The sequence below is a fragment of the Orycteropus afer genome, unplaced genomic scaffold, assembly GCF_000298275.1.
Source record: "Orycteropus afer afer isolate SDZICR_OR568_19922 unplaced genomic scaffold, OryAfe1.0 scaffold00038, whole genome shotgun sequence".
NCBI lineage: Eukaryota > Metazoa > Chordata > Mammalia > Tubulidentata > Orycteropodidae > Orycteropus > Orycteropus afer.
In genome coordinates this window covers 2,159,222-2,171,799 of record NW_006921625.1, presented here as the reverse complement: position 1 = coordinate 2,171,799, position 12,578 = coordinate 2,159,222, and the positions used below count along the sequence as shown (strand labels likewise).

Below are 12,578 nucleotides of genomic sequence, written 5' to 3'. Positions count from 1 at the left end.
GAGGCAGTGATGTGTGTTCAGAACATGTGAGACTACACCATGGAGAGGCAGTGATGTGTGTTCAGAACATGTGAGACTACACCATGGAGACACAGACATGTGTGTTCAGAATATGATGGACTACACCATGGCGAGGTAGTGATGTGTGTTCAGGTGATAAGGACCTTCAGAATGAATCACTGTATTTCCTTAATAGATAGATGAAGGAGAGAGTGGGATATGAAGGGAGAAACCTAGAAATCAAAGAAGACTGAAGAGACAGATCAAAGGACTGCAAAACACGTACCTAATATAGACACTAATTCAAAAAATGATGCTGTGAGAAAAAATAAAACTGAAGGAAATTTGAACACCAACAGGAAGGCTGATGGACAACATTAGAGAATTACTGTGTGGGTGTTGTTCCTGCTTGTTTTCTGGTGTGCCCATGGTACCACCAGTCACCACTGAGTGCATCCTGACTTGTGACGTCCCATGTGTGTCAGAGTAGAACCGTGCTCCATGGGGGTTCCAATGACTAATTTCTCACAAGTGGATCTCCAGGTGTTTCTTTCAAGGGACCCCTGGGTGAACTTGAACCTCCAAACTTTCAGTTAGCAGCCAAATGCCCACCACACAGGGACTCCTGACCATGGTACTACAGTTATGCTTTAAACATCTATGTTGTTTAGACATGGGTCTTCAAATACTTATAAATGAAACTACAGGCTATGTCGACTTTGTTTCAATCTCATCAGGGTGGGGTGGTGCAGAGAATGAACAATCCTGGCCATGAGGTGAGAGTTTAGGCTGAGTAGTGGGTCCATGGGGTAATTATACTGTTTCAGGATTTTGTCCAGCATATTCATAATAAAAAATGATTAACAGATGACATATTCCTTCTTAATTGGATACCATGTTTGATAAAGTAGAGGGCTGGTGAAACAGAGGAAGACCCTCAGTGAGATGGGTTGACACAGTGGCTGCAACAATGGGCTCAGGCATAGCCACGATTGTGAAGCATGGCATAGACCAGGCAGTGTTTCGTTCTATTGTACATAATGTGGTGATGAGTTGACTCAGCAAATTTGATGGCACCTAACAATAACACAACGATCATTCATTTCCATTGTGTTGAAACTTTATCAACATAGTTAGACATCTAGATAGACAACTGACCATTTTAAGTTATCTTCCTCTCCTCCTGTCATATTAAAATTCCTCTGCTTTGCGGAAGGAGCCCCAGTGGTGCAGCTGTTAAAAGAGCTCAGCTGCTAGCCTACAGGTTGGTGGTTCCAATCCACCAGCCACCCTGGGGCAGAAGGATGAAGAAGTCTGTTTCTGTCGTAAAGGTTACAGCCTTGCAAACACTATGGGGCACATTCTGTTCTGTCCTACAGGGTTGCTGTGAGTCAGAATTGACTGATGAGCAGCGAGGTTTGTTTTATTTTGTGGCTTTGACTGAAATCACTTCATCTCTGCTGGGCCTTTGGAGTGCACTGGCTCTGTGCTCTGTCCCATGTGTGTCAGAGCCCAGACCCCTCCCACAGGAGGCTTCTCCTTGGCTTCTCCCTGCTTCCGGCAGCCATCTCTCCTCACGGCTCTTCTCTCCCCTCCAGGACAAACGTTCCCAGCTTCTGCCCCTGCCCCTGCAGCAGCAAAGGGTGCCCTTGGGTCTACTCTGACCTTCTCTACCCACCCCATTCAAGCTGGGCATGTTTACAAGAGAAGTCACAGTCACACTGAACAGGGTGAAGCTGCTCTTTACCAAAAAGATGACGCAAATGCATTTTTCTCCCCAGGAACCTCAGACTGCTGTCCATTTATGCCCCAAGGGTTGACAGAATGTGCCCCGTCCTCAGTTGTCATTCTGTGAAGAAACTGATGAAGTTCGTATGAAACACACTCCACTGCCTGGGGGTATCTCGGCACCTCTGGGTGACATATATCAGCTCCTCGGCAAATTGCAGTCATTCTGCAAAATGAAAGATGGATGAACTTGGCGGAGTTTAAAGATTCCTGAAGGTCGACCCACTTCCTGGAGAGGAAACAAATTGGTGAAGCATTCCAGTGAATGCCAGAAATGGAGGCTACACGTGGCTCCTTTCACGCACCCTCAGGCGCACCTAACATCAAATATCTGATGACTTAAGAAACACGTCTGAACTTGCAATAGCTGCAGCACTTTGAGGAGTCACAGCTGTAATCTGAGCCACGGGTTCCAGGTCTCTGATGATCAGGTGCTCACCTCAGGGGGTATGGAAGCTGACTGAGGGGGAAGCAGTAGCAGTGATGTCGTCAAAGTGCAAAGCATGCTGGGTCCCCAGGGTCAGTGGAACAGAAGGAGTCCTGGTCCATGAAATCCCTGAATTCCACCAGAAAGAGAGTGTTGAGAAGTCAGAAGAGATCTAAGTGCAAACAGTTAATGTGCTTGGCTACTAACCAAAGGTCGGTGGTTCAAGCCCACACAGATGCAGCTCGGAAGAAAGGCCTGATGATCTATTTCTGAAAACTCAGCCACTGAAAATCCCACTGATCACCGTGGTCCGACCTGCAACCGACCACGGGGCTGGCGCCGGACCAGGCGTGTTTCCTTCAGTTGTGCGTGGGGTCCTGTGAGTTGGGGCTAGCAACAACAGCCTGCAAGGGGTACTCTGCCTGTCCACCCAGCCTCCCGGAGAGGACATCCGCATGTTCCCGTGCAGCCCGGAAGGGTGTGATATATGGATCTCACTGTCCGTGGTAACAGCGACTCTTCCTGCTCAGAACACATCTTCTAATCTCTTTGGAAGAGACAATGAATGCTTGGTAATACCTGTTTCAGCCTCACAAGACAACATTGCCGCTTGCCCACCCCACCTTCCCACAGGAGGACATCGACGTGGCATCGCAAACAGGACACCCTCATGACCTGCGGCCCAGACCCCATGCCATTTGTAGACCCACAGGCCTCTCTGCAGAACCTCACCATCCACTAAGATTATGTGTTATGTACACAGAACAGCTTACAAGGGAAGCGGCCATGAATATTTTCTTTGCCATACGTGAGCACAACCAGAAAGAGACACTGTGCTCCACAGCTGATGCAGTTACCCAGAAAGGACCAAGACCCTGGCATGGACGCCAGGGTCCGGTGAATTCTGTTACCAGCTGGGCTCGAGGGAAGCCCACTGCTTTGGAGCGATTTAAAGTGGCACCCATACACCTCATGGCAGGGCTTCACAGCAGTTGCAGAGTACTGCTCTCACTTGCTCAGCGCTTCGTGGTCCTGGGCCTTCTAGGACTGTGTGCAGAAGCAAGGAGCGTAGCTGAGCTCTGTGGCGGGAACAGTGCTTGCGGACCAGGAGGCCCCTTGCTCCGGGGATGGCGTTCCCTGACTGTGAGGGCAGCTTTTCCTTCCTCTCTGCCCACAGTGGGCTCTGTCCACCTGAGGCCTGGGTTGGGCGGGGTCTCGTGAGCTGACTGCACAGCCTCGGGACTCGGCACTGTGGCTTCGAACAAGCATTGCACTCTGCTTGTCAAGTTCCGGCCACATACTGCTGTGTTGTTGTTGGATGGCACTGGGTCTCCTCTGCGCTGCAGGGCCCAGCTTGCCCTGGCGGCCCCAGGTGAAGGGCAGAAGCCCAGGGATAGCTGTCACTTCTGGAGGCCCCTCTGAGTCACGTGTGGGTCTGTGGGCTAGAGTTTCTCTGTGTCCCTCCTGCCCTGAGACCAGGTAGCCGGAAAGTCAGAAGGGCCCAGTCCTATCCAGGGGAAGTGTGTTGGGTGCACTGTGGCCGCCTTGGTCGGCTGAGAGGACAGTAGGGAGGCCACACCCAGGAAGGCAGATAGATGGCTCCAGTAGACACCCCTTGCTGCTCCCACACAGCTGAGTCGTCAGCAAAAGCTGTGCCTCACGATTTCTGTGTTCTGTGCAGCGCCACCCCACCTTAAGATCTTACAGCATGGGGCCAACATCATAACTAAAGCCTGAGACCAGCAAATGGGGTCCCCAAAGTTTACAAACACCAGGACAAGCCATATTCCAAGCCGAGAGGTTCTGCTTGGGAACCACAGAACCAGGCCTCTGTGCCAAAGGACAACGAAGTGTAAACGTGTCTCCTGTGCCAATGGGCCAATGACAACAGAAAAAGCACAAGAGTGATTTCACTCTCGGATGCTATGGAAAGCCTCTAATTTATCAGGAATCCCTGGGCTCATCACCTGTCAGGAGCCGGCAGCTGCTGAGGGGTGAGAAGGCATGCACAGTACTGGCAATTTTGTCTCTAATGTGTTTTGTGGATAATTTCATTCTGATTTTAAACCAAATGACGCACATTTGCTGAATCCCCGAAATAATTCAACGCAATGATGAGAAATAAACCCTAAGTTCTTCAAATAGGGAGCACAATGGAAACCAAATCTGAGCTCTCAAAAAGACGACATGTCTGAAGCTGGCAGCGACTCCTGGCAACGCATAAAGAAGGGGAAATGGAACAATTAATCAATTTTCTGGTCCCAGGGAAGATGTAACACCAGGCATCATGAGCAAGTTCCATGGCATGATAAATAACAAGCTTTTTGAAATGGCAGTCACCAGGTAGGTGAAAATGCTTTAGTGAAAAATACGAAAGCTTCTCACTGAGTCGGCTTTCTCCTCCCAGGCTATTTTAGGAAGAGAATCATTTGGACTTGAATTATTTGCACAATTGATTCAATTCCGCCTTTGCGTTGCCAGCACGGATGTCCAGTGTCTACAGCTTGAGCTGAGTCCTGAGAAAGTCAGGGAGCACGGAGACTGGATGCCCAGATGGGTTGACTTCCTTGGTCCCAAGCATCGAGTCAACCTCCTTGGTCCTAAGCATCCTAACATAGCTGTGATGAGTCCTGAGCATCACGGGGATCTTAACTGCTTTGCAAGGAGGAAAAATTATATTATTTATACAAAAAGAACAGGTCTAAATGGACTAAATTCAGGAAACCCCATAGAGTTTCCATTCTCTTACCACACATGCCAGAGTGTGTAACACAAAAGTAGGTGTTAGGAGTTAGGAAGTCGGGAAGTCTGTGAATATTTGCATAACCTTCCCAAAGACAGATAAAGATGTCAGCATGGTCACGGGATGCTTAGCTCCGAGCAAAGGGACATGCAGATGGGGCTGTGGAGAGAGATGGGCTCCAATGGGGCCCTGAGCAACCTTGAGTCCCTGGACACTGGGGACGCATCCAAACTCTAAGGCTTGGTCTCTGTAACTCACTCATTGTGAGTGCCCGGGATGTGATGGAAGTGCCCCAGCCCAGTGCAGAGCCATGGCTCATGCATTTTCCTCCCAGATCCCCACACAGGGCAGAGCTGCCAATAGGCGACAACATACATGACTTCTGGCAAACCTGGAGGGAATGCAAAGCATCGCTGGGGAGGCTTTTCTTCTCACCCAGGGACCCACCGTGCTGAAGGCAAGAGGGAGACACACTGTTGCCAAAATTGGGGTTGCTTCACGCAAAACGCCCGTGCCTGTTTCAAAGTTAGTTTTCAATTATGGAAGTCATTCAGATGATTAAAGCCAAATCAATGTCTTCCATCATTCAGAAGCCAGCTGTGCAGAACCCGAGGCCAGTCCCACAGGAGAACGAGGGGAGTAAGACTAGGTGACGTGGGCAGACGTCCCAGTTCCTTCAGACACAGCAGCCAAGGTTCCCTCCTACACAATCCCACATTCAGTACACGATGGCAGCTTGCCATTTCTCTTGTGTCTCAGGAAACAGATTTTTTTGTAAATTACATATGCATGTAGGAGCTCTGGTGGTGTAGTGCCTAAGGCATTTGACCAGAGGCTGGCGGTTCAAACCCACCAGCCACTCCTTGGAAGGAAGACTGGGCAATCTACTTCCATAGAGATACCACCTCTGAAACCCAAGGAGGGGTTGCTGTGAGTCGGAACCGACTTGATGGCACAAGTCTGCTGCTACTGCTGGTGTAGGCCATGTGATATAAGGTGCCTTGGTGCCTAGTGGCACAGTGCTTAAGCTGCTAACCAAAAGGTCGGTAGTTCAAACCTACCAGCTGCTCTGTGGGAGAAAGATGAGGCAGGCTGCTTCCCTAAAGATTACAGCTTTGGAAACCCTCTGGGGCAATTCTCCTCTGTCCTCTACAGGCGCTGTGGGTCAGAATGGACTTGATGCTGCCAGGTTTATATATTATGTATATGAGTATGCATATTTGTGTGGTGTACATGTATGTGTGTGTGTACAAATACATACATGTATACTGCTTTTCAAGGAGTTAAAAATCATATTACTTAAAAAGAACAGGTCTAAATGGACTAAATTCAGGAAACCTCATAGAGTTCCCATTCTCTTACCACACATACCAGAGTTTGTGACACAAAAGCATGTAACAGCAGTTAGGAGGTTGGGGAGTCCGTGAATATTTGGACAAGACCAGCAGAGGCCAACTTGGCCAATATCCATGATCTGAACATAAAAACAAGGAGCAGACATTCTTCCTTTTCTTGGAACCCATGGTCCCATCATGGCCCTCTCTCTCCCGTGGCCCACACAAGTATCCTTTGACCCTCAGAAGGGACTTTCTAAGGAGAAGATTTGGGGGAGCGAGAAAATAGAAGCTAGGACATTGGACAGGGGTCCTTGCTCTACCACCCACAGGGAGCCCAGCACCCAGTAAAAGTAACCCTACGTCTCCAGCACACAGTGGTTCACTGGCTGGAAGCACAGTGGGGTGGAGGGCAGGACCCAGGGCACAGACACCTGAGGCAGGATTTCAGGGAAAAGGGGCCCCCCACCTCCCACCTGGATGGCCCCCTATCTTGGGAGGACCAGACTCCCCCTGCCCTGCGTGGTTCCTGGGAGGTTATTTGGTGCCTGGCTGGTTATCAGTGAAAATGGCCACAGCCCCATGTCCTGGTGAACAGCTGATTTGAAAGAGTATGTGTGGCGGGAAGAAGCCCAAAGGTATCCACATGGTCGTATGCTGGGAACTCCTTACTCCTGAATGCCCATCTAGAGGGAGGAGCCACTGTCCCAGTGGCCAGGCCACACACCACCTGCCTTGTGTCCTCTCTCCCTCCACCACCGTCCTTATGTAGAAGTCACAGGTAAAGGGGTGGAAGGTGAGATGGGGAGGCCGAGGCTGTGTTATGGCAAAAGTAAGGCTGTGTCTTTGAAGGCACTTTTTGGAAGAAATAATAAGTCCGCTGCTGCCGCCGTCCTCGATGGGAGGGACAGCTGCTCCTGCCTTGCTGCCGGGGGCCTGGCTGGGCCGGGACAGGGCAGGGACGAGGTGCCTGGTCAACAGAGACGCAGAGCTGAGGGGCGGCTCCAGGAACGGTGCTCGGAAGCAACTGCCAGTCTTCCCGCACTGATCTCTTTCCGATTCACCCCACCCTTCTCTGCCAAGGAGGGGTCCCCAACAGCTACTTCACCCCCGCTCTCCGGTGCAAGCCCCCTGACTTCACCCCACTGCGAGGGAACAAGGCCTCCGTGGGTGCTGCAGACCGCGCAGGTACTCAGCGGCTCACGGGAAGGTTGGAGGGTGAGTCCACCCAGAGGTGTGTTGGAAGAAAGCCCTGCTGGTCTACTTCCGAACAGGCAGCCGTTGGACAGAGTGGGGGGCACAGCTCTACTCCATCACACGGGGGGCCCACTCGGTGAGAGGCGTTTGTTATGAAATAAAGGAAGGGAAGGGGGCAGGAACGGGCAAGAGTGTGCCCCTGGGCCCAAGAAGAAGCAGGGCCTCCCGCCAGGGGTCATAACCACTACAGGCAACAGCACAGCTGCTATTCCCGGGGGAGCCCCCAGGCGGTTCTGCAGGCGTCCTCCCTCAGCCTGCGGCTCGGCACCTCTGCACCCATTTCACAGACCAGAACCCACATCAGGGTCCCGCCACTTCGTCCAAAGTCACACAGGAAGCAACAGCAGGGCCACAGCCACACCTAGACCTGCCTGACCCCCAACCACGCTATTCCAAAGGGCCCAGCACCTCTGCCCACCCCGCTGCACTCACACACCCTGGCCGCGCCTCCCACAGCCACGCCTGCCAACCCGCTGACCCACCCTCCGGCCACGCCCACCCCTCCGGCCACGCCCACCCCTCCGGCCACGCCCACCCTGGCCTCACCCCATCGTGACCGCACCCCCAGCTGCCATCCCACTTCACTGGCTCATCACGGGAGGGCGGGGGACGGGAAGCACCGCCCTGTTGGAGGGGCCCTGAGCCAGAGGACACCCGCATAGAGGAGGGGCACAGCTAGTTACTGGGACAGACCAGTCCCCGTCTCAGGGCCCACTGCCATCTGCTTAGGGGTTGTCGGCACCCTTTCGTGAGAGTCTGTCCCAGCAACGTGAGCCTGCTTTCCCCAGCCCTGGTAGCAGGCGGGAGAGCTGCCCAGAAACAGGCCGCACCACCTACCGGTTCCTCTTGGTTTTCACGGTCTGGTCCTCACCGCCGTCTTCACAACTGGAGCCGTCGCTGTGGTCTGCTGGAAGGAAACGGGTGACAGCAGCTGGAGTGGCAGCGCTCACCCCAGGGGCGAGTCCCACGGGGTGGGGCTGGGCTCAGCTGCCTCATGCCGACAGCTGTCTGCTAGAGGCGGACACAGCGCCCACCACCAGTTCTCTCCGGAGTCTTCCACCCCTCCAGGTCAGCAGAGGAGAAGGGCTCTGGGTTTCTTCAGAGCCTGTGGGCTGGGGCCAGTTAGAGGGAGCTAGGCCTTCAAGAGGGCCCAGAGGACAGTGGCCCCTGAAATAAGTCCTATTTTTGGCTCAAACAGCTAAAGCACTTGACTACTAACAAAAAGGTTGGGAGTTTGAAGCCTAGACTAGAGAGGCACTGTGGAAGAAAGGCCTGGCTATCTACTTTAGAAAAGCCAGCCACTGAAAAACCCTATGGAGCCCGGTCCTGCCCAGACATGCCGCTCACTGGCCACAGGCAGGGCCATGGACCCCTGTGTTCAAGGGCTGCGAGTGGCCAGCGAGGCCTGGGTCTGAAGAGGCTGGCTATCAACAGTGTTTGCCCCTGCTCCACTCTAGCTGTCCCTCATCCCCTCCGGGACCCATCAGTTTCTCTGGCATGACCCGCACGCTGCATTCCTGACTACGTATCTGCTTCAAAGAGCCAAATGGCTTGGGCACTCAGGGGCCTTCCTTCTACCTAGAGGGGCCAGTCCATCAACGTTTCATGAGCTTTTGGAATTAGAGTGGAAACGGTTTGGTCCCGTCTCCAAGGGGAAGGAGGGGAAGTGAGCCTGGGACGGTCTAGAGCACCATTTCTGTCCGCAAGGCTGAGCAGCAGAGGCTCCCACGTCACACTCCATCACATTTCACTCTGTGCTTCCTCCTTACACCTGTTCCTTACACCTGTGGCAGTGTGGCCTGGGTGTGTGTGTGGGGGGGTGCTGGTCTCTACAGAGCACCCTCGGGGGTGCCCCAAGCCCACCCACTTGGATCCGTATCCTCCCCATGGCCACACAACTAATGTGTCCCCTGGTGGGACCTCTGTCATGAGAACACTGCCCACATGAACGTAGAGTCGGCAGGAAAGGCACCTCAGCCGGCACCTGGGATGCCCCAACCCTGCCCACACGATCTGTTGATAAAGCCTGGCCTGTCTCCCTACACACCGCGTCTAGAATCACAGCTCCAATGCACGTTTGTTTTCAAAGTACACTTAGAAGGAGGGGAGGGGCGGGTCTGTAAGCCCTTAGCCCGCCAAGCTACATTGCATCTTTTCCATGGGTTCCTCCCCACGGCTCCACACAAGCCTGGGGTGCCGTCCCCTGCTAGCCAGGCCCCCGAGAGATGCCTGAGTGGAGCTGCTGTCACGAGCCACCCAGCACTCTCCCCAGGCCACATTGCGCATCACTTGTGCACTCTGAAGACTTTGAACCGGTTGAGACTCTGTGGCAGTCCCAGATGTTTTCAGAACTGAAGATGGAACTGGAAGGGAACTTGTTTTGGGCAATGTTGGGGATGGGGAGACAGCGGGGGCTTGAGCACCCAAGGCCGGGGAGCCAGCTCTGGAGTGGTGTTTGGGGGGCTGTGAGTAAGGTTTCTTATGCCAGCTCTGTGGACATAGGGCAGGACTGTTCTCTGGGGGGACAGGGCTTATGCACTGTGGGTTTGAGCTGCGCCCCTGACCTCTGTCCAGTGGAAGACCTTTCCTTCCCCAGTTGTGAAAAACAAACACATCTTCTGACTCTGCCAGACTTCCTCAGGGGCAGGATGGGCCCTATTGAGGAGCCCTGGTCTACAGAAAAGACCACGTTAATAACTGAGGTGACATGGGGGGAAGGAGAGACATAGAGGGGTCCTATTCCCATCTCTATAATCACCCTATGTGAGGCTCCCCATGGTGCCCACATTCCCAATATGCCCGGGACCCAAAGGGCACCCACACATCCCTCTCCATGGGGGCCCTAGAGGTGCCCATGCTCTTCTGTACAGAGGGGACTCTGAGAAGTACCCACACTCCTGTGTACACAGGGACCTCTACAGGCACCCACCCTGTCCTCTCCATGGGGACCCTGAGAGGCAAACTTGACCCCAACGCTGAGCCTCCTTGCCTCCAGGAGGGAGTGAGAGGGACGGGGAGAAGGGAGAGGCGAGAGAGGAGACAGACAGACAGACAGAGAAGGGAGTGTGCAGAAGGGAGAGGAAGAGGCACGGGGGAGAGTAATGCGGAGGAGCGCGTGGAGGGGAAGAGAGAGGGAGGAGGGTCCCAAACACACGAAGATGGAAATGCATCCAAGATGCCTGACAAGCCGGTGTGGAACAGAGGTGTGGCACGTGAGTCCTGGGTTTACACAGCACTGCAGAGCTCAAACACGAGTGCCCTGCTGAAATGAGGTCTTCCTGGGGGTTGCCAGCAAGAGCGCTCCCACCTCTAAGAAAAGTCACAGAGTCTGAGGAGCAAGGATGGGGTGCTGGCCAAAGCTCCCTGGGTCCCGCTGAATCAAAGGGCGTCCTTCCTGTGACAGGAGGGGATTCTGTCTGCCGCTCAGTCCACTCCGAAAGGTGGCCTCGATGCCTGGTTAAAGCGTTCTGATCAATGCTGAGGCAGATTGTCAGGGAGGCAGATGTGCATTCGGGCCGAGCTGTGACCGGGAACGTACACCCATGTCTCAGGTGGCTGACTGGGAGACCCAGGGAGGCAGTTCCTCACAGGCACCCTGCAGTGAGAACACCCAGTGAACATGACCAGCACTGGCCCAGCTCACTCCGTCAGGGCAGGCGCTCACCACCGGATGGTAGGCTGCACCTGAGCAGAGGGCAAGACTCCACACCCAGACACCCCAGGGCCTCTGAGATGCCTCTGCCTCTGCCTGCTGCCTCTCCCACGGACAGAGATGAGTTCCTGGCAGGTGTGCACACATGTGATGGAGCTGCTGGGGGGTGGGGAGTGCGCCTGGGGAGCTCTTGGCTACAGGAGACTCAGAGTCCCCCCAACTCACGGCAGCCCGTGTGCACGGACAGAGATGAACTCCCAGCAGGTGTGCATACACGTGATGGGGCTGCTGGGGGTGAGGAGGGCACCCCAGGAGCTCTTGGCTACAGGAGTCTCTGAGTCCCCCGACTCACGGCAGCCTGCATGCATTCCATGGGCCTTTCAGAGCCCTCCTTGGCTGCAGGGGGCTCCAAGGCCCCCAAATCAGAGCAGCCTGTGTGCATCCCATAGGCCTTTCAGAGCCCTCCTTGGCTGCAGGGGGCTCCAAGGCCCCCGACTCACGGCAGCCCACATGTGTCCCACGGGTCTTTCAGTGGCCTTCCTTGGCTGTAGAGGCTCCGAGTCCACTAACTCATGGCAGCCTGCGTGCGTCCCCCGGGCCTTTCAGCACCCAATTTTTCGTAAGTCCATCACCATGTCTTTCTGCTGAGATGCCTCGGGTGGACTCGGACCTCCACCATCTCAGGGAGTGGCCGAGTTCAATGTTTCCACCACCCAGGGTGGGGCGCCCAGGGTCCGGGGACTGCTGAGCACCCAGCCACCTGTGCAGGGAAACAAACAGTGCAAGGAAAACCACCTTTTCCTGGCTTGCAGCTGTGTTTGCACACAGGCCGTCTTACATCCCATGTGGTGAAATGAATGTCATTTTCAGTTTGCATTTGTCTCCAACATGAATGGCTAAAACGTGCGCAGAGTCACAGGAGCCGAGTCAGGTTCATGCTGTCTCTTTGCAGGTCAGGAGCAAGGAAGTTTGCAGGATGAGGCCACCTGCCCCTGACAACACCTGTGGCAGCACAGGGGGACGATGCCTTCCAGACACCCACTCTCACCGGATGCTCTCAGAGCTTAGCCTTAAGGGCTGGCTGCCTCTCTGGGATCTGCAGTCAGACCCATCTGGGTTTAAATCCTGTTTCCTCACTTGATAGAAGGGTGACCTGGGCATGTTAATAATCCTGGATTCTTCAATCCCCTCCTGTGGATACACATAAAGATTATGGGGTCGGCAGAATGGCCCCTTGAAGGGTGGCTCTGTCCCAATCCCCAGACCTGGTGACAATCTGCTTTGATGGCAAGAGAAGAGGAAGGCTGCGGAGAATCCAGGTTCCTGACCTTGACATGAGCAGAAATTGAAGGACACCACTGCAGGGTTACTCACTGC

General features: G+C 54.0%; 1 protein-coding gene across 1 annotated transcript in view; it reads right to left on the bottom strand.

Moving 5' to 3' along the window:
• Positions 1 to 12,578, bottom strand: part of TCERG1L (transcription elongation regulator 1 like) — a 219,229-nt gene that overhangs the window by 27,329 nt on the left and 179,322 nt on the right. Inside the window, exon 16 of the mRNA XM_042780403.1 lies at positions 8,387 to 8,456. Coding sequence (XP_042636337.1) covers positions 8,387 to 8,456 — 70 coding nt within the window. The remainder of the gene's footprint in view (positions 1 to 8,386; positions 8,457 to 12,578) is intronic.